The sequence below is a fragment of the Scardinius erythrophthalmus genome (assembly GCF_964197995.2).
Source record: "Scardinius erythrophthalmus genome assembly, chromosome: 14".
Classification (NCBI taxonomy): domain Eukaryota; kingdom Metazoa; phylum Chordata; class Actinopteri; order Cypriniformes; family Leuciscidae; genus Scardinius; species Scardinius erythrophthalmus.
Window position 1 is genome coordinate 4,741,084 of NC_138234.1, and position 21,195 is coordinate 4,762,278.

The following is a 21,195-nucleotide window of genomic DNA, read 5'->3' on the forward strand; positions in this document are numbered from 1 at the left end:
ATCAGAGTGATTTCTGGAGGATCATGTGACACTGAAGACTGGAGTAATGATGCTGAAAATTCAGCTTTGATCACAGGAATAAATTACATTTTTAAAATATATTAAAAAAGAAAATATTTAACAATACTGTTTTATTATTATCAAGTAAATGCAGCCTTGGAGACTTTAAAAAAAAAAAAGCGATCTACAACTTTTGACTGGTAGTGTATATAAAATGCTCACCAAGGCTGCATTTGTTTGAGGAAAAATACAGTAAAAACAGTAATACTGTGAAATATTTTTTACAATTTTGTGCAATGTAAAATAATTAGGGCTGTCAAAAGATTAATCGCGATTAATCGCATCCAAAATAAAAGTTTGTTTAAATAATATATATGTGTGTACTGTGTATAATTAAATTTATATATATAAATACACACACATGCTTGTATATATTTAAGAAAAATGTGTAATTTATATATAAAAAAATATATATATTTATATATAATATAAATTAGATATAAATATATACAGTATATGTATGCAAATATTTCTTGAATATATACATGCATAAGTGTGTATTTATATATACAAAATAATTATACAGAGTACACACACATATATTATGTAAACACAAACTTTTATTTTGGATGCGATTAATCGCGATTAATCTTTTGACAGCCCTAAAAATAATAAATAACATTTTTCAATATATTCAAATAGAAAAGTTCTCTCAAAATGTAATATTATTTCACCGTTTTTACTGTATTTTTCATCAATTAAATGCAGCCTTGGTGAACACAAGAGACTTCTCTCAAAACTATTAAAAAAATCATAATTATTCTAAACTTTTGAGCAGTAGTGAGTGTATATCCCCTAAACTCTGTGCCTGCAGGACTCAGTAAAGGCACCATTGCCTGGAAGCGGTGCTTTAAAGCACATGATCTTGAAGCGTTCTTCAAGCTGTGCACGTATTCGAAGTCAATGGATCATTTTAGCAGGCTTGCTGCTGATATGCTGTGGGATTATCCATGCACTCCTCCTGTCTTGATCCCAATTCCATTCTTGCGATGTCGGATATTTGCACACGGATATGTCATTCATCCATAATCTTTCCTCTTATCTCCCCTTCTCTGATTAAAGGCATCAAAACCCTCCAGTGTGAAATGCGACATGACACTGTAATCTCGATGCTGCATTTCCGTCAATAACCTTAGGCGAAAACGGAGCATCTGTGGTGGCGTTTTTCAAATGATCTTCAATGAAGTGAGGTTTAGTTTGTCGCAGGTGGTTTTGATTGGAACATCATGTATTATGAGTTTCAGTTGACGGACACGTCATATCTAATTTTGCACAGGTACTCCAGCGACTTCACTTTTCGCATCCGAGTGAAACGATTTCATTTATTGTTTATGCTTTATGCAGTCTAACCAAAAATGGTTCAGACAGCAGATTTAAATTTTGATATTGTTTCACTAGTGTGTGCAGGACCCTATAGTTCATCTATGTAAGTGAGGAGAGCAAAATAAAGTAAACTGTGACATAATATACCCAAATATTCTTCATACAGTGACTATCAGTGACATTTATAAAAATTTAACACCAAAAATGATTCAGACACTTTGGCCTGACCATGTTTTGCTGAAGTGTTTTTTCTTTAATTGCTAATGCTCGTTTTACACACAGACTGAACAAAATGAAGCATTGCTTGAGCTAAACTGGTATTATCTAATTGTGTAGTTAAATTTAACAGCTGACAGATATTCAACATAATTCATGTGTGAGACAGTCTAACAGAAAGGACTGACATATATATGAGATCTTGTCATATTTTATTACCATTTTCTAAACTATAGCGAATAAACTATGATAATGTGAGAAATGTTGAAGATGTCTGAATAAATTGTCTGGCCTCGTCAAAATCCAGAAAGGATTCGTTGGGGAAAAATGCTATAAAATATAAAACATGGCCTGTTCGAGAGCTTTATTGACCTCTTTCTTGGTGCATGAATGAAAACATTCCAGTGAAAACGAACAGCCGTTCACATGCGATCATTCAGCCTTTTGGAGTTCATCCCACTATTTCCTGTTTTTCCGAATGTGACGGCATGTTTGAAAGAGAAAAGACTATAAATAGAGGTGGCATGTGCAGATGGCAGTGATTTTCCCCTTCTCTCCGGCGTTCACCCAGCCTCATCCCTGCGGCGCTGGGAAAAATACAACAAGTGAGGACTGGAAACGCACTTGAGAGCTGTCACTCTTTTCAAAGGCCATATTTTTTTTTTCTGCGCTCCTTTCCCAAACAGGGACTGACAGGTTACGTGCCGTCTTGGGGAAAATGTGGCATGAAGGAAACATATGTGAATCTTTTCATGCACGACTTCTGTTTCAATCGGACTCAATTCATTCCGATTGATGAATCTGATTAGTGTTTACATGAATGCTAAACATGTGACATTATGTTTATTTGTCACAAGCTTCAAATCGGAATAGGTATTTTGACATGCACTCACTGCACGAATAGTTCAAGGCTTTTCAGTCCTATTGAGCCGTAAATCCGATTACAAACGGATTATGTGGTTGCATGTAAACGTAGCCAGTGATGCATCATTAGATTCAGTTTTTTAACTGTGGCAAACACCGCTCACATTTGCTGTCCATTCTGTCTCACAGATCCTGGATGTGCGTAACGTGCTGGTGGTGGTCTCCCGATGGTACGGCGGGATTCTGCTGGGACCCGACCGCTTCAAACACATCAACAACTGTGCCAGGAACATCCTCATCCAGGAGGGTTACACAGACACTTCAGTAAGACTAATGTGCAAACATTATTCAAGAAATACTAAAGAGTTCTGTCATGAAACTCTAGATGGTTCAGGATAACAGGTCCTTAACCCAGTCTGTTTGAAGTCGCATCGCTATCTATAGGGCACAGCTGATTGGTTCCTGCTGTATCAGTAGTAGGGATGTGACGGTGAGGACATATTTTGTTTCCACTGGTTAATCGACACGTGACAACACCGGTCATACCGTTATCACCGGCGGAGGCTTTTAAACCGCTAATTTAAAGTCTCCGCATGTGCATTCATAATGGTGCGGAGCAGAGCGAGCGTTTTTCCATAGGAATAAACGTGGACACGTGCACATTTTAGTTTCGCTTTCAAATTAGTGCCAGTTTGGGGGCGGATTGCTTGAATTGTGAGTTCATTAGCCTATTATTCTTAATGAAAAACACAACAACAAAACAGTACATTGACAAATTCGCTTAAAGGGGTGGTGTAATGCCCTTTTCACAAGATGTAAATGTCTTTGATGTTCCCAGAGTGTGTGTGAAGTTTTAGCTCAAAATACCCCACAGATATTTTTATATAGCATGTTAAAATTGTCAATTTATGAGGGTGAGCAAAAATGCACCGTTTTGTGTCTGTTCCTTTAAATGCAAATGAGCTGCTGCTCCCGGCACAGGGGGCGGAGCTACAACAGCTTGCACTCAGACAAACATGCACTAGAAATGTATGTTCAAACCGGATTCAGACAATGATGAAAGAAGAAGTCAAACTCAAGAACAAGTGACAACATGTAGAAGCAACGGGACGTTTCTGAATGGTTAGTTGATGAAGTTATGTAGCTTATGTGTAGTTATTTTCTAGTCATTGATCAGCATATTTTGTCTTGATAATCTTTAAATCGTGTTCCGGGGGCGGGGTTTATGTAAATTCTAGGGTTAGTGATGTCACTAACCCGGGAGGAATGTGGTGTAGTCTCTACCAGCCGTTTGTTGTAGTCCTTAAAAAACGATTTCTTTAAAAGCAAATATCTCCCTTTGCTTTGAACTTTGAGCGTTGTAACTTTTTAGATGTTGTTTATGCTCAAACAGCAACATTACACACTAACTAAAGTTAGAAAAGTCAAATCACCCCTTTAAATAGGCGCTTTTTCATCAAATATTCCGCCATCATCTTGTCAGTCAGCTCCTCACTCTCGTGATTAATGAAGTCTGACTCCTGCTGCTGATCTGTGCTGCGACTCTCGTTCAGCTCACGGTTTATTAAGCAGACACGTTCAGTTTTGAATTGTAGTGTCTGTTCTCTAACTGAACTAAATTATTTTATTTAAAAAAATGTATCTAATCGACGGTGGGGTGAGTTGCCGCGGTGGGCAAGGGATGATACCGGTGTTGGTTCTGAACACCGTCAACACCGACTATCATAGCAAGCCTAATCAGTAGCCAATGAGTTTGCATGTTGGACACGTGCGCATTTTAGTTTCGCTTTCAAATTAGCGCCAATTCGGGGACGGATTGCCTGAATGGTGAGTTCAGCCTATTATTCTTAATGAAAAACACAACAACAAAACAGTACAATGACAAATTCGCTTAAATAGGTGCTTTTACATTTTGATTTGACACCAGAAACTTGCCGCGGTGGGCAAGTGATGATACCGGTGTTGGTTCTGAACACCGTCAACACCGACTATCGTAGCAAGCCTAATCAGTAGCCAATGAGTTTGCATGTTCAACCCTCATATACTTGGTCAGCACTTGCGTTAGCAGTGCAGTGCGCTTCCAGAAAACCCTCCACCTTCCCCAGCTCCACCTGTATCGATCTGTAATTCATGTCTGATATATTGTACAGCATGTCGTGTGCGTATTGGCAGTGGAAAATCCCGTATTTGGTCCCGCAAGATTAAATATATCTGCCATACACATTACCATGCCAAACAGTCTGAGAGTTATCATGAGAGAAAACCAAACATCATCATGAAAATCATTCTGCTCTAGTATGCTTTTTACTGGAAACAGCTCTGCCACCTTTCTCTCTTGCAAAGGTTTCTGTTGACGCGTTTGTAGTTTTCTTTCTGAGATTTGTCTCTGGGCCGTTTTTGATTACTAAATGTTCAATATTCAATTTTTTGTTGACTTCTGTGAATTTATATGAAGAGAAGCTCTCCTCTTGAGTGTCCAACAATCACAGTGATAAGGTCACACAAAAACCAGTACTGAGGAGATTTGCCGGCACGCGCCTGACTTCTTCTGAGGATTCATTTGTTTGTTGTTTTCTTTCATTTCTGTGCAAATGAGGACTCGCGCACAGCTGTGGGGCTGCTATGGTTACCCGCATAATAGGGGCGCTTCGGTTTATATGCAGACATACAATTACACGCATGTGTGATATGATTGTTTAAGATTTTGATAGAAATCATTTCAAAAACCTCGACTCAATTAAAGCAGCATCACATGGCTGAGGAAAACACAAGCGCAGGAAACCAAAGTGGTCACGTTTCATGAGCGCGAGATCCTATTTTGTGGCATGTTTTGAAATTGGTATCACACCGTTACGGTGATTGGCGTTTGAAGCAGCTAAAAACACACCCTTTCTTCTTCTGCTTCTATTTTAAGCCGTGGATTTCTGTGCTTCCTTTGATTGTGGACTGGATGAGTTTGTTTCTGAACTCGACAGCCTCAGAAGTTGTTTAGGTGGACCATCAAACCAACACCGCAATTTTTTTTTGTCTAGTTTCCAGTCCAAATATCTAAACATTCTTAAATCAAGATGTATTCACTAGATGAGTAAAATTACATAATAAATGATATCTTAATCTAAATTATCTAATATCTAAATTAAGTGTGTTTTTGCTTAAAACAAGCTAAATTATCTGCCAATGGGGTAAGAAAATAATCTTAATTCAAATGGAAAACAAGAAAAATAATCTTAATTCAAATGGAAAACAAGAAAAATAATCTTAATTCAAATGGAAAACAAGAATAATTCAAATGGAAAACAAGAAAAATAATCTTAATTCAAATGGAAAACAAGAAAAATAATCTTAATTCAAATGAAAAACAAGAAAAATTATCTTAATTCAAATAGAAAACAAGAACAATAATCTTAATTAAAATGAAAAACAAGAAAAATAATCTTAATTAAAATGAAAAACAAGAAAAATCATCTTAATTGAAATGGAAAACAAGAAAAATAATCTTAATTCAAATGAAAAACAAGAAAAATAATCTTAATTCAAATGAAAAACAAGAATAATTCAAATGGAAAACAAGAAAAATTATCTTAATTCAAATAGAAAACAAGAACAATAATCTTAATTAAAATGAAAAACAAGAAAAATAATCTTAATTCAAATGGAAAACGAGAACAGTAATCTTAATTCAAATGGAAAACAAGAATAATTCAAATGGAAAACATGAAAAATAATCTTAATTCAAATGAAAAACAAGTAATAATCTTAATTCAAATGGAAAACTAGATCATTTTTTACCCCATTGGCAGATAATTTTGCTTATTTTAAGAAAAAACTCACTTAATTTCGATTTTTTTTTAATCGGAAAACAAGATAGAATTTCTTACTTATCTAGTATATGCTTGTTGATTTAAGAATGTTTAGATATTAGGACTGGAACTTAGACAAAAATACAAAAGGCACTATCCTGCACCCAGGGCAATTGACTTGACTTGACAGCGACGCATGTATCATTCCTATTCCTCACCCGACGCACGGCGGACTTTTCCCCCCACACGTCACACGTCAGTAAATTAGGGCATGAACTTGCGCTCCCGGGGCGGTTCAGTGAAAAGAGGAGGCGTGTTCCGGCGCAAACGTTCCCTGGTGCTATTTTGCAGTTTCAGAAAACAATTCCGCCACTGACCAGGAGAAACCTGTCAGTGGTGTGTTACTCAGATGCTATTTTAAGGGCGCATGCTTGGCTATAATGTAGCGTGTCCACAACGCACATACACTTTGCTTCTCTCATCTAAAGATCTTATCTATCACAGACGCATCAGTTGCCATTTTTGCAAACCATACATAATTACAAGGAAAAATATTCCACAAGAGGGAAATCATTGTTGTGTCCATGAAGATGTGAAAAAATAGGCATAAATCTAGCTTACACATTTACCCAAATTATTACACGCCTGTTTAACCGAAGCTAATTTGGGTGGGTTTCTCCATCCCCAACGTCACTTCTCTGTGTTTTACGGCCCTGACGAGAACGTCGGTCTCCTCGGCTGTGAACCGCTCCTGGCAAATCCGCCGTTATAATAGCAATCCGCCATGAAACAAGCACGCCTGCTCTTAAAGGGAATGTGAGATGTCGCTCTGATTGGTTTATTTCACGTTACGCCCAAACCACACCTATGAGTAATGAAGCGACTTCAGACCAACACATTTTAGATTTGCGTCGAGCGCAAGAGTCATTTATCCCGCCGGTATAATAGCAACAGCGCCCGAGACCCACCCACAAAGTTACTTGCATTTCAGATCGTTAAAATAGGGCTCAAAGTGAGAAAAGCATTTTTTGCAGTGCACCACCAGAGAGCCCAATACGACCAACATGCCTATTAAAGACCAGTGTGTCTTGTGTATAAAAAAATCTTAATTACTGTAATTTGAGCTTTTGGCTAATTTGTTTTGTTATTCCACTTTAGAACTATAACAGTAAGTGAATGTAGAGCAAAAACCACTGCTTTAAAATGCATTAGCCAAGAGAGGAATTGTCCATGCAACACTAACCGTAGAGAATGCATTAATGCATCTTCCCTGTAATGTCAATTCATCTGTAAAAGCTCAAAAACTCATTCTCACTGTGTGCAACTTGTACAGTCAAACCAAAATTTATTCAGACATCTTCAACATTTCTCACATTATCACAGTTTTAATCGCAATAGTTCAGAAAATGGTAATAAAATATGACGAGAACTGGTTTAGTCCGTCCTTCTGTTAGACTGTCTCACACATGAATTATGTTGAATATCTGTCAGCTGTTAAATTTAACTACTCAAGTTTAGCTCAACCAATCACCAAGCAATGCTTCATTTTGTTCAGTCTGTGGTTAAGAAGAAAAAACACTTCTTACCAAGTGTTGGAATCATTTTTGGTTTATAAATTTTACTGGTAATCACTGTATGAAGAATTTTTGTGTATAATATGTCACATTAGTTTGCTATCCTCACTTAAATGAACTATAGTGTCCTGCACACACTAGAAAATGATATCTGGTGTCTGAATAATTTTTGGTTTGACTGTAGTTCTTGATTGCGTCGTGCACATTTTGTCTTCAAGAAAGATTGCAAGAATCTTTTTTTTTTGTGATTTTCTTTTTTTGTTGTCGTAGTTTCAGCCTGAGTAATACTCATGATTGTAGACATTGATTTCCTGACGCTGTGCATGCCTCAGTCGCGGATACATCACGCTGTTCTGTCAGTGTGAGGGTGAATGTTGTGTTATCGTCACAGTTTGAGCCGCCTGATCATTATGTTCTGTCCACTGTGGCTCTACAGTCATTAACATACAATGCATAATAACAGCATTGCTGAGCAGAATAGCCGGAGACGTCACGCCTGGATTCATAAAAATAGACTCATTCATTTGGACACTGTTGGGTCCCTAGAGACACAATTTAAATAAGAAAACAGTTTGAGGAATCGGAGCAAGTTAACAAGCCTTATACTCGCACATGTTGAGGATGAATTGGTAAAAATGACAATGCCATGATTTGTGGCACAGTTGCTTTATATTGCATCAGCAATGCAAAATTTCATCCTTGTACTCGCAAATTTATACCTTGAATGAATGATTGAAAACTTATGTAAGAAACCAGTTGTTCACTGGATCTGATTAAGGAAATTGTACATTTTTACCCTTTGTGAAGGCATTCTTCTTAACCGTGTTCAAACACACTCTCACGTTTCAGTTTAATCAAGCAAATTCTTCTTAACACGAATGTTTGATTATTTAATTACTTTTGATTATATGATTTAGATATTATTTAATCAAATAGATGTTCATCAAGACTCGCTTCAGAAACAATGACAACTAATCTCAGATGCTTGATATCTACATTGACACTTTTTTATGTGCTTCCCACATGACGTGATATATAAACAATACGGTAACACTTTACAATAAGGTTCATTAGTTAATGTATTAACTAACATGAACTGAGCATTTGTTACTATATTAGTTAATCTTTGCTAATGTTAGTTAATAAAAAATCCAGCTGTTCATGTTAGTTCACAGTGCATTAACTAATGTTAACAAATACAACCTTTGATTTTAATAATGTATTAGTAAATGTTGAAATTAATATAGATTAATAAATGGTGTTGAAGTATTGTTCATTCTTAGTTCATGTTAACTAATGAGCCTTATTGTAAAGTGTTACCAACATTATAAAGAAATATCACGTAAATTACTAATAAATAAAAGGTATGCTGATTTCTTGCCCCCAAAAATAAACTATAGCAGAAATATTGTTCGGCATTATAGCTAGTTTTTGTTGCTTAATTGTTAATACTGAACATTCATGGGTGACGTGAGCATTTTTTTAACACTTTAGCATCTTACTGAAATTGAAAAAAATGTATGTTTTTGACGTTATTATAAAATACATATATATACAGTACCAGTCAAAAGTTTGGAAACGTTACTATTTTTAATGTTTTTGAAAGAAGTCTCTTATGCTCATCAAGCCTGCAGTTAAAAAAAAAAAAACAGTAATATTATGAAATATTATTACAATTTAAAATAATGGTTCTCTTTTTTAATATATTTTAAAATGTAATTTATTTTTGTGATGCAAAGCTGAATTTTCATCAGCAAGTGCTCCAGTCTTTGGTGTCTTATGATCCTTCAGAAATCATTCTAATATGATGATTTATGATCAATGATGGAAACAGTTGTGCTGCTTAATATTTTTTTTTATAACCTGAGATACTTTTTTCAGGATTATTTGATGAATAAAAAGTTAAAAAGAACTGTATTTATTTAGAATAGAAATCTTTTGTAACAATATACACTACCGTTCAAAAGTTTGGGAACAATAACTATTTTTTTTTAAAGAAATTAGTACTTTAATTCAACAAGGATGCGTTAAATTGATAAAAGGTGATGGTAACGATTTATATTGTTAGAAATGTTTTTATTTTGAATAAATGCTGTTTTTATGAATAAATGCTGTTAACGTTTTACTCATCAATGAATCCTGAAAAAAGTATTCCAAAAAAATATATTAAACAGCACAACTGTTTCCATCATTGATCATAAATCATCATATTAGAATGATTTCTGAAGGATCATAAGACACCAAAGACTGGAGTACTTGCTGAGGAAAATTCAGCTTTGCATCACAAAAATAAATTACATTTTAAAATATATTAAAAAAGAGAACCATTATTTTAAATTGTAATAATATTTCATAATATTACTGTTTTTTAACTGCAGGCTTGATGAGCATAAGAGACTTCTTTCAAAAACATTAAAAATAGTAATGTTTCCAAACTTTTGACTGGTACTGTATATAATGTTATAGATTTCCAGGTTCATTTCAGATTTCCTTTATACACAAGTTTTATTACTTCTCTTTTATGTTTTTATTTTATTTTTCTCTATCAGGAGGAAACATCCAAAGCTGGAGGGAAGAACAAAAGGTCGAAGGGCAAGAAGGCAAAGTGAAAAAAAAAAAACCAAACACCCCCAACCTGGAACAGATGAAGACTGGAAACCAGTTTCAGACTCGTACAACTCATGATAAACTGAGGATTAAACATCCTGGATGTCCTGAACTGGTTTGTGTATGCAATCGAGTTTAATGCTCTGTTGCTACGAATTATGTCACACTAAGTGCTCTGTGCTTTTGTCTTATGAATAAAGATTTTTATGAAACACAAATTGATTTGCAAATGAGAGTTGCCTGAAGTCACAAGGACAAACGAGTGTGAAACAGGTAATAAATTCATCAGCGACCTTTGAACCTTTCTCCAGTTTAATGATGCTCTGATAATGTAATTTGATAAAGCCTGACAAAAGCAATCGAAGCTTTTTCCGTGAGCGTAATCCCGGAATATCCGTTTTAGATTGACTCGTTTTTTTAACGCCAAATGTCAACGCAAAACACCCTGAAAGTGGTTTGATTGTCAAACGTCCGATATGACAGTCTATTTAGTCCCTCGACGCTCTCTAATTTAGCGTTTTCACTCATGCTTAACCTTTTGAATATTGAACTCCGTTATTTTACCAATCAAGCTTTGCAGGCCAAGAGTCCACCGCCACCTGGTGAGTTTGCTACGCTACGACTAGCATGCTAATCGTCCTTAATGAGCTCATGTGAGAATAACTTGATGGCTTTGGCGCTCAGTGTCCTAATAAACAGATGCTAGGTCACGGGAGAACCGAATGAAGGCTGAGTTGGAATTGGAGGCACTTGCAGAGAGGTTTGGTGGCGTGTCTCGGGAAGAAACTTGTTGGTTTGCGTTCAAGCATCCCTGAATGATTTCACGTCTTAAACCTCCATTTTGTAACAGACGCGCGTGTTTATTTGAGCACTTCTGTCAGTGAAACACCACACTATGCTTGTAAAACATTGAGATAAATATCAGGAAATATTGGTAACCTAAATAATATAAGAAAGTTACATATTATTTAAAAAACATGTTTTATATTTCCCGACAAAGATGCGTAATATAGAGGGATGTTTTATTTAACATATTTAGTAATTGGAGGTTTGCACAGTATTCTGATCCTGCATTTCACTGATTTTATTCATTTTTATGAAATATTGAATATTTTTTTGTGTGCAAGTGAGATGAGTAAATGCACGCTCACATTTAGTCTAGAACTACAGTAACCATCATGTTTACACACACACACACACACACACACCTCTTCACTTTGATTTGACAAGAGAGCTGTCAGTCAATAAATAGGAAAACAAAGTAACTTGCATTACTTATTTGAAAAAGTAACTTTTTGTTGTAAATTTTAAAAGTAATGCGTTACTTTATAGTTACTTGAAAAAGTAATCTGATTACATAATTCAAGTTACATGTAATGAGTTACATAACACTGAAGATGCGTCATATAGAGGGGTGTGGGACACGAAAGTCATTCTCTTTTCTAATATCTTCATGTTTTCTCCTGATGTTCACTTGTAGTCCAGTCATTTTAAGCCAAAATGGGGGTCATCCTTGAACAAATTGCAACAGAAGCAAACTCAACTGATTTTGTATCCTCAATATGTCCTGAGTAAGGACAAAGAATCCCATTAGGGGAAAGTTTCGAAAAAGACCCAAATATAGCCTATTCACACGCCTATTCATTATTTTTCTTACTTGTGAAAATGTTGTGTTGAAACTTGTTGACATATAACAGTAAAATACTTAATGTTAAGGTCTGAATGGAACCCATTTAGGCTAGCCATGAGCATTAATACATAGAGGCAGGAAGAAGTACTTTAGAAACCAGCCTTTATTAATTATTAAGAGATGTGGTTTGGTGTGGTTTCTGGGGGACGAGTCTGAGGGAAGAACAGGAGACAATGCCAATGCTAAGGAGAATGCAGAAGACAAAAGGTAGGCAAAATAAGAAGTGAATCCCCAGAAACAGTCCTACAGCCCCAAACCCCATCTCTGCAATAATAATTAATAAAGGCTGGTTTCTAAAGTACTTCTTCCTGCCTCTATGTATTAATGCTCATGGGTAGCCTAAATGGGTTCATTCAGACCTTAACATTAAGTATTTTACTGTTATATGTCAACAAGATTCAACAAGACATGTTCACCTGGCTATACCCAATGTTTAGATATGTTGTATTTATGCAAATTAGCACATACATAATTCGATTATGCAGTGTTTGTCCATGTTAACAAACAATTTAAAAAAACTTGTAATACAATTTTTGTTCGTCTTGATGTAAGTAATCAACTCAGTAATTTTCATGGTGATATCTAAAGGTTACAATGTTTACCCTATTCATGTAAGAAGAAGAATGAATAGGCGTATGAATAGGATATATTTGGGTGTTTTTCGAAACTTTCCCCAAATGGGATTCTTCGGGACTTTTTTTTTCCTTAGGACATATTGAGGATACAAAATCATTTGAGTTAGCTTCTGTTGCAATTTTTTTCAACCTTTTTTCATAAAATGACTGGACTATTGTTGTAAAAGGTCTGAAGAGAGAATTGTATCTTCCGCAGTGTCAAGATATTTAGGCCATGTTTGATTTTGTGCTGCCGGAGAAAGCGAAAACTAAAATCCCAAGCGTGTGTGAAATGCGCTATACAAATAAACTTGAAGTGCCTTACCATAATAACAAGCACAAACTGTGTTAAATAGAATTTGATGTGCAGCCAAAAGGGTATCAGGCCTCTTATATTCACATTTATACTGTGGTAAAGTTTTAAAAGGACAGATTAAAAGCGAACCAGAGGAGGAAATGTTTATGATCCCCTGCGAAAATGAGGACGTGAGTGAAGATATGGGGAAAAGAAACGAGAGAGTCCATGTCCATTGGAATAACTACTGGAATATTGTTAAATTCGCTGAAGATCGGGTGACCAGATCGCAAATCATAAGCCGACAAAGCTTAAATTTATGGGCTCATGTATGTTCCTCTGTTCGGCACGAATCCAGATGTTTCCACGGCTGCGATGTAATATTTAATTGCTAACCTATTATTTATTTAGTAAACAAAGCTTTCTGCTTCACTCGTTTCTTTATATTTACGTAAAACTGTAAAAAAAAAAAATTGTGATTTTAACGGTAAAAGACTGTAAAAATGCTAAGGTTAAAAACTGTTAATTGGTTAACAGTAAGAAAGTTTCCGTACCACATACGGTGAATAACTGTCATAGATCTAACCGTACATTTAATGTAATTTTACAGCAAAATACCGTTAAATTTAAGTTTCTGGAAGTGAAAAAGAACAAGTTATTGTATAATTAACAGTGAAAAAACGTAAATTGACCACAATTCCCTGATTGACACTTCACATTTGATGTATTTTTGTTTAAATAACTATGTTTCTTCATAGTTTTTTCTAATCGGTTATGTACATTTGGGTTTTATGTTACATTTAATGCTCTTAAATGAATGTTTATTGCATTTTTAAAATGTCATGCGTGTTACCATGATGGTGTTTATAGTGTTTGTGTGAATGACACTGTGCAGCTTCTAGGTTTAACTTTCTCAGTTTGTGCAAAAGCTGCTCGTGATAAGCTTTGATTCATCATGTGACTCTCATCACTGCTGTGATTGGTGGTTGTCAGTGTATTACAACGGTACAAAACAGAAAGTAGCTCTTCAATAGATCAGGAAAATGAACATATCGGAAATGAAATACGTTTTTTTACTGTAAATTTAAGTGAAGACTGTAAAACCTAAAATGTTGCTACCGTATTTTTTACAGTACATTTCTGACCAATCACAGGTTTTTTTAACAGTGTACATTCATCTGTCACTTTAATCAATATTCATTTATTCAAATCCCTTGTTTTTAAGCCGGATAAATACCGCTCTGATTGAATTATGAATTGCTTTAATGTAATGTTTGTTTGTAGCTTGTCATGTATCTAACTAGTTTTGAAGGAGTAGCTGCCCATCGATTAACTCCTACTTTTTAACCTTAACTTTAATGTAATTTTTTTTTTACAGTGAGCATTCAGGTACAAAAAAGAAAAGTGTTTTGGCGGATCACCACCAGTTATGCGGTTGCACAGCCCCATATACTCAGAATGGTTTGTGACCGGTGAATCTTCTGTGGGAATGAGTCATTTAGAAAAGGTACTCAAGTGATTTTTGAGGTCTTGCCTCGTTCTCCAAGGCACACACACATTTCATCCTCTTAAATACCTTTGGGTCTTTGACATCCAGGCCTCTGCACTAGTCGAACTCCTCTTATTTTCACCCTCATGCATGTGTCTATTCCCTTTTCTCTGGACTATTCTTTCATCCCTCTCTCTCCCTGTGTTCCTTCCAATGAATATTAATGCACTTCTGACTGTCAGCCCCTACCCTTTCAGATTCAGTTGCTTGCTTCGACTCGAGGGGCATTGCTAAATGCTTTGGTGGGCTTTTGCTGTGACATGTTTTCTATGTACAAGGGATAAATCTTCCTTGAATGCGAATCTTGCTCAGGGCCCGTTTGGCATCTCTTCTTTGCCCTGAATGAATATGAAAACTGTTTCCACAAAGGACAACTCAGTTTCTGGCAAGGAATCGAGCTTCTCTCTGAATAACCCTAAGAAAACACTATGTTGTGCTTTGATGCTTCTTAAATTGACTAAACCAACTTGCTGTGTGCTCAGGCGTCTCATCTGAATTCTACTAACATCAATTCATTTAAACATCCTGAGGGCCAGATTTACTAAACAGGGCAAATTAGCGTGAGAGCGCTATAATCCCATAAAAGCGAGTATGTGAGTGGAAAGTTCAGCGCTTGATCTACTGACGACATGCAAATGAAAGAACACAGACACAGTCAGATCATTTCCATAATCACCAGTGCAATCTACCAGTTAGGGTCTGGTTTAAAGGGATAGTTCACCCAAAAATGAACATTACCCCATGATTTACTCACCCTCAAGTCATCCTAGGTGTATATGACATTCTTCTTTCAGGCGAACACAATCAGAGTTATATTAAAAACATGTCCAAGCTTTATAATGGCCGTGAATGGCCACTTTTATGGACTTCAAAAGACTTCAAAGCCATTATAAAGCTTGGAAGAGCCAGGACATTTTTTAATATAACCCTGATTGTGTTCGTCTGAAAGAAGAAAGTCATATACACCTAGGATGACTTGAGGGTGAGTAAATCATGGGGTAATGTTCATTTTTGGGTGAACTATCCCTTTAAGACATATTATTTTGGGTGGTAAATAAGGGCGTAAACGAGCGCAAACCTTAGTAAATCACCTTGCATGATTCATTTAAATACTCTTCTCACATAAATACTGCATCTGAAAGGGAAACTCCTACAAGATCAGCCGCAAACACAACCCTGTCCACGCCTTTTCAGCGCCTTGTGTCTTTTGTAAGTCCGGACTGTTGGTTTTTAACGCCAAAAGAGGGTTTGCGCTGGAAGCTGTTAGTAAATCTGGCTCCTAGTGAGGAATCTGGCTAGAAATAACTCCATGCTGTGCTTTGGCACAGATCTGTAACATGCTAATTGCCAGTTTGATGGAGAAATACTTTATGGTGACATGCATTAGGTCGACTTGGATTTCTGCCGCGGATACAAATAACTTGAAAACGCAATGCTTTGCTTCCAATCAATGCTCCAAATCACCAATGTCTTTTATTTCCTCCACTGTAAGAATAGTTTGCCCAAAGGGAAACTACAGTCAAACCAAAATGTATTCAGACATCTTCAACATTTCTCACATTATCACAGTTTATTCGCTATCGTTTCTAAAATGGTACTGAAATATGAGCAGAACTCAGTTGATATTTGACTGGTTTTGTCCGTCCTTCTGTTAGACTGTCTCACACATGAATTATGTTGAATATCTGTCAGCTGTTAAATTTAACTACACAATTAGATAATACCAGTTTAGCTCAACCAATCACCAAGCGATGCTTCATTGTGTTCAGTCTGCGGTTAAGAAGAAAAAACACTTCAGCAAAACATGATCAGCTCAAAGTGTCTGAATCATTTCTGGTTTATAAATGTCACTGGTAGTCACTGTATGAAGAATTTTTGGGTATAATATGTCACAGTTTACTTTATTTTGCTCTCCTCACTTACATAGATGAACTATAGTGTCCTGCACACACTAATAAAACAATATAAAACATTATATCTGGTGTCTGAATCATTTTTGCTTCGACTGTACATCACGTTACGGCTTATAACATCTCAAGCTAGAATTTGAGCTAAGCTTGACTACAAGTAATACGTTAGAAAGTAGCATGGTTTATTCTGGTAGTTTTTAAGTTGATCTCCGACATGCTAATCGTCCGTTTGATGCGACCGACATGTGAGAGTAAATGCAATATTGAACTTTGGGACTCGTCTTGACCAGATAATATCCCTCCAAGCACAAACCACAAGAGAGAGCCATTAGCATTGCATGAAAGTGGCTAATTTGCATGGAGGATAAGAAACTCTTCGCTTTTGTGTACTGGCTGACAACAGTATCAATGAATAAAATTAATCGTGGGAGAAATCAAATCAGCACATTAGCTGTTCTCCGCCGAGACCCCGAGGAGCGAGAAGACCGGAGCAGAATAGAAATTCGTGTTGTTTTCTGGTCTGAAGTGGCTTTGGGAGACGGACGTTGTTGTTTGTTCAAACGAGGGTCAGGGCTCTTCATCTCTGGAGATCAAACATCAGAAGGCTGGCTTTATGAGAGTCTCTCCTACTTCTTTACAAGGTGAGAGAGCAGATCCCCATTGAAAAGAGCTGTAGCTCTCGCTCTGGGCTTTAGGAAGACGACGAATACTACGAGAATAAAGCAACAAAGAACTTGATTGCTAAAAAAAGCCACTTGGCTTCTTTTCCATGTTATCTTCTTCTGGCACCTGCTTCTGTGCTGCAAGTCCAAACGCTTTAATGTCTGAAATCCCTGCTTATTAGCAACATGACAACCTGAAACAGGACTATCAAGGCTTTAACCCTTTCAATACCACAACTCACTGGCAAAAAAAGCTGTGGGTTGGGGCGCTAGCAGGGTTGTTGGACATGGTTCCTATGTGTTATTTTGAAGAATGTTGCTAACCAAATTGACATTTCCTCAAGAAGCAGAACTGCATTAGTGCTTGTTTTCAGAGAATCCATCTTGAATAGAGGTATTTCTGGTTAAAAAGACATTGATAAATCAGTATTTAGTCTAGTTTGCCCCAAAATGTTTCATTCTGTCAATATTTAATAACCCTCACGTCGCTGCAAGTCTTTGGAACAGAACATATTTAGAAAAATGTTGCAGTGTTGGGATGCCAATGGGATCCAATGTCGTTGGTTTGGACCGCAGATTAAAATAAGTCATTCCTCTGTTCTAAAATATCACATTTTTGTGTTGTACTATGAGTAAAGACTGGCTTCGAATGATCTAACCATTGGCATTTCCTCAAGAAGCAGAACTGCACACGGCATTATTACTTGTTTTCAGAGAATCCATCTTGAATAGAGGTATTGTTGGGTCCATTGGCAGATTAAGCGTAAATCAGTTTAGATTCTTTTAGCAAATAATCTTGCTTTAAGAATGTTTAGACATTTTCAACAGAGAAAATGACACTGATAAGTCAGTATTAAGTCATTATTTATTAAATAACCCTGCAGATCTGTTTGATAGTCTTTGGAACAAGACATTTTGAAAGAAATCGAGAAATTTTGAAATTGGTCCCCAAAAACTTTTTTTGTCATTCCTGTTATAAAATATCACATTTTTGTGTTAAACTATGAGTAAATCCTCATTAAGACTGGCTTCGAGTGATGCAGAAAAGCTAGTGTACTGTGTGTGCACTTGTACTGTTCAGTGGTTTCAGGACCACGGACAGCAACTAATGTGACCCTTATTTTCTTCAAAACATCCCTATATCCAGTGTTTGTGCCTCACCTATATACTTTTATGAGGCACAAAGATTTTCTAGTCACAAAAAGAGAAGCATTTAAGGGGAAAAAAGGTAATGTAATGCCTTTAACGTCATGTTTTGGCTGACCAAATGGGTTTGGTTACCAACGTTCTTCAAAATAACACATTGACTTTCATTGTATGGATAAAAAACACAGACATTTCTCACAATATCTTCTGTTATGTTCCATGGAAACGTGAGTAAATGCTGACAGAATGATCATTTACATTCATCTGTAATGAAAGATTGAAAAGACAAAGCTATTCTTGGATGCTTGTATCAGAGAGTTCCTCTATAAACGATATCCATTTACATGATTTATACATTTGTTTCACTGCACTTTTTAAAGCCACACTTGAATGGCTCCCCGGCCTTTCAAGTGACCCTCTTAGGAAGCAATTGGTATCGCTGTCGGGGAGTATAGACAAGAAATCCCGGGTTAAGAGCCCAAGGGTTAATTTGCACTCCATAATTAAAGAAAAATGGCACATTTAAAAGGGGTTTTAGAGGAATTTAACCGCACAACTGCTGGAACTAATGGAAGCCGAAGGAGCTGTACCATGCAGCGCTGCTAAATTGTATTTCACAGATGCACCGTTGTTTCAGTATCAGTGTTGTGCACGTGTGTGTGTGTGTGTGTGTGTGTGTGTGTGAAACTGCTTTCGCCTGCTGCACAGCTGAGAAGGAGCTCAGGGGTAAAGTTGTCTTTTGTGTCAGTGGGGAAATGACTCACGCAGGAAAAGAAGACCACATCTCTGACAGCGAGTGTAATTAAGGATTTTTTCTAACCTTGGTGAGTGTGTTTAGAGAGAGGAGGCGTACTGTACATGATGTGCAATTTAAAAACTTAAGTGTATTTATGGGGTTTATTTGTAATGCCTTTAACGTGATGTTTTGGCTGGCAGAGTCATTCATATTTGTCTTTTTTTTACTTTACCCTCTGGTGCGCTTCGGTCATTTTTGACCGAAAAAAATTACATTTGATTTGTTTTTGGGGTTTTTTCTTCATTGGAATGGTACGAAACTTGGTAAAGGTTTTGGCACTTGCTGTGTGAACACAAACAATTTAATAATAGAATAAAAAATAAAAAAATAGACACACTTGTGTTCCTCGCAGTCAAAAATGAGCGCATTGGAAAATGGAAGACAAATTTCCTCTAGTAGAAGCGTTTGGTACTGCGGCCAAACAAATCATTATTTTTTTTCTAATTTTTGGAGATATCAAGCTCAAATTTTAAACAAAACTTGTTTAGATTTATGGCTTTTATTTCCCACAGTTGTAGAGTAAAACAGTTTTTTAAAAAAATATATATTTTTATATAAAAATGTAACAAATTTTCATAACAATAAATATAAAAATCTGTGACTTCTTTTAGGTTCACTTTTTAAAACTTTTTCACGTCAGCAATAATATCCCAAGTGTCGTCTTTGAAATAGATCAAACTTCAGTCTGTCGCTCTAAAACATTAAAGATTTACCACAGTTAAAGTTGGAAATTTAATATTCAGGTCTGTGCTCAAAAAGTGAATAAATGGATTATAAATACATTTTAAATATAATTTAGTGCCATAAAATCCCCTAAAAATACAAAATATTAAATAAAAAAACATTATTGGACTAAAATATAGTACATTCATTTCATTGAAATAATTTTTTTTGTCAAAAATCACAAAATCATTTCTGTCATTTTTGACCGGCACGTGAAGAGCACCAGATTAAATTCTTCTTTTTGCGACTAGAAAATCATGCCTTGGAAAAGGAGACTAAGTATGTAATGTATATGATGTAATGTAGTGTGTGATGAGGCACAAACACTGGATATAGGGATGTTTTGAAGAAAATAAGGGTCACATTAGTTGCTGTCCGTGGTCCTGAAACCACTGAACAGTACAAGTGCACACACAGTACACTAGCTTTTCTTCATCACTCGAAGCCAGTCTTAATGAGAATTTACTCATAGTATAACACAAAAATTTGATATTTTAAAACAGGAATGACCAAAAAAAAGTTTTTGGGGTCCAAACGACCTATGACCAATTTCAAAATATTTCTTTCAAAATGTCTTGTTCCAAAGACAATCAAACAGATCTGCAGGGTTATTTAATAAATAATGACTTAATACTGACTTATCAGTGTCATTTTCTCTGTTGAAAATGTCTAAACATTCTTAAAGCAAGATTATTTGCTAAAAGAATCTAAACTGATTTACGCTTAATCTGCCAATGGACCCAACAATACCTCTATTCAAGATGGATTCTCTGAAAACAAGTAATAATGCCGTGTGCAGTTCTGCTTCTTGAGGAAATGCCAATGGTTAGATCATTCGTATAGTGGAAAACAACTATTCAAGCAGAGCATATACACTAGTCCTGCACAATTAATCAAATTTAAAATTGCGATTACAATTACGGATGCCACAATTATGTAATTGTTTAAAGGCGCAATTACAAAAAAACAAAAAAAGTTAACTTACAATATTCTTTGGCTTAAGATATATATATATATATTTTTTTCTTTATATAGTTTATCTAAAGGGTTTTTTCCCCTATTGTATTAATTTTGGTTTTAGTATAACATTACAATACGAAGCATATGTTTTACTTTGGTTTGGTTTCTTTAAATAAATATATTTGACATTTGAGGCTTAATGCTATAGAAAAGCAATTATCTTGTTTATTTTTATATAAAAATATAGCATGCAGTCACTTCAAACAATGTTAAGCTATTCAAAACATATTCAATGTAAATTGTGATAATAGTAATTAATAATCGCAATTACAATTGCAATTGCAAGGGAATAATCGAATTTTGCCATAATCGTGCAGCCCAGTATCACATTGTATGATTGTATAAA

General features: G+C 35.8%; 1 protein-coding gene across 2 annotated transcripts in view; it reads left to right on the forward strand.

Moving 5' to 3' along the window:
• Positions 1-10,922, forward strand: part of impact (impact RWD domain protein) — a 48,242-nt gene extending 37,320 nt beyond the window's left edge. For both annotated transcript variants that reach the window (XM_081384018.1, XM_081384019.1), the window contains 2 exons: positions 2,653-2,787; positions 10,387-10,922. In XM_081384018.1, coding sequence (XP_081240144.1) covers positions 2,653-2,787; positions 10,387-10,446 — 195 coding nt within the window. In that variant the 3' untranslated portion in view covers positions 10,447-10,922. The remainder of the gene's footprint in view (positions 1-2,652; positions 2,788-10,386) is intronic.
• The last annotated feature ends 10,273 nt before the right edge of the window (positions 10,923-21,195 follow it).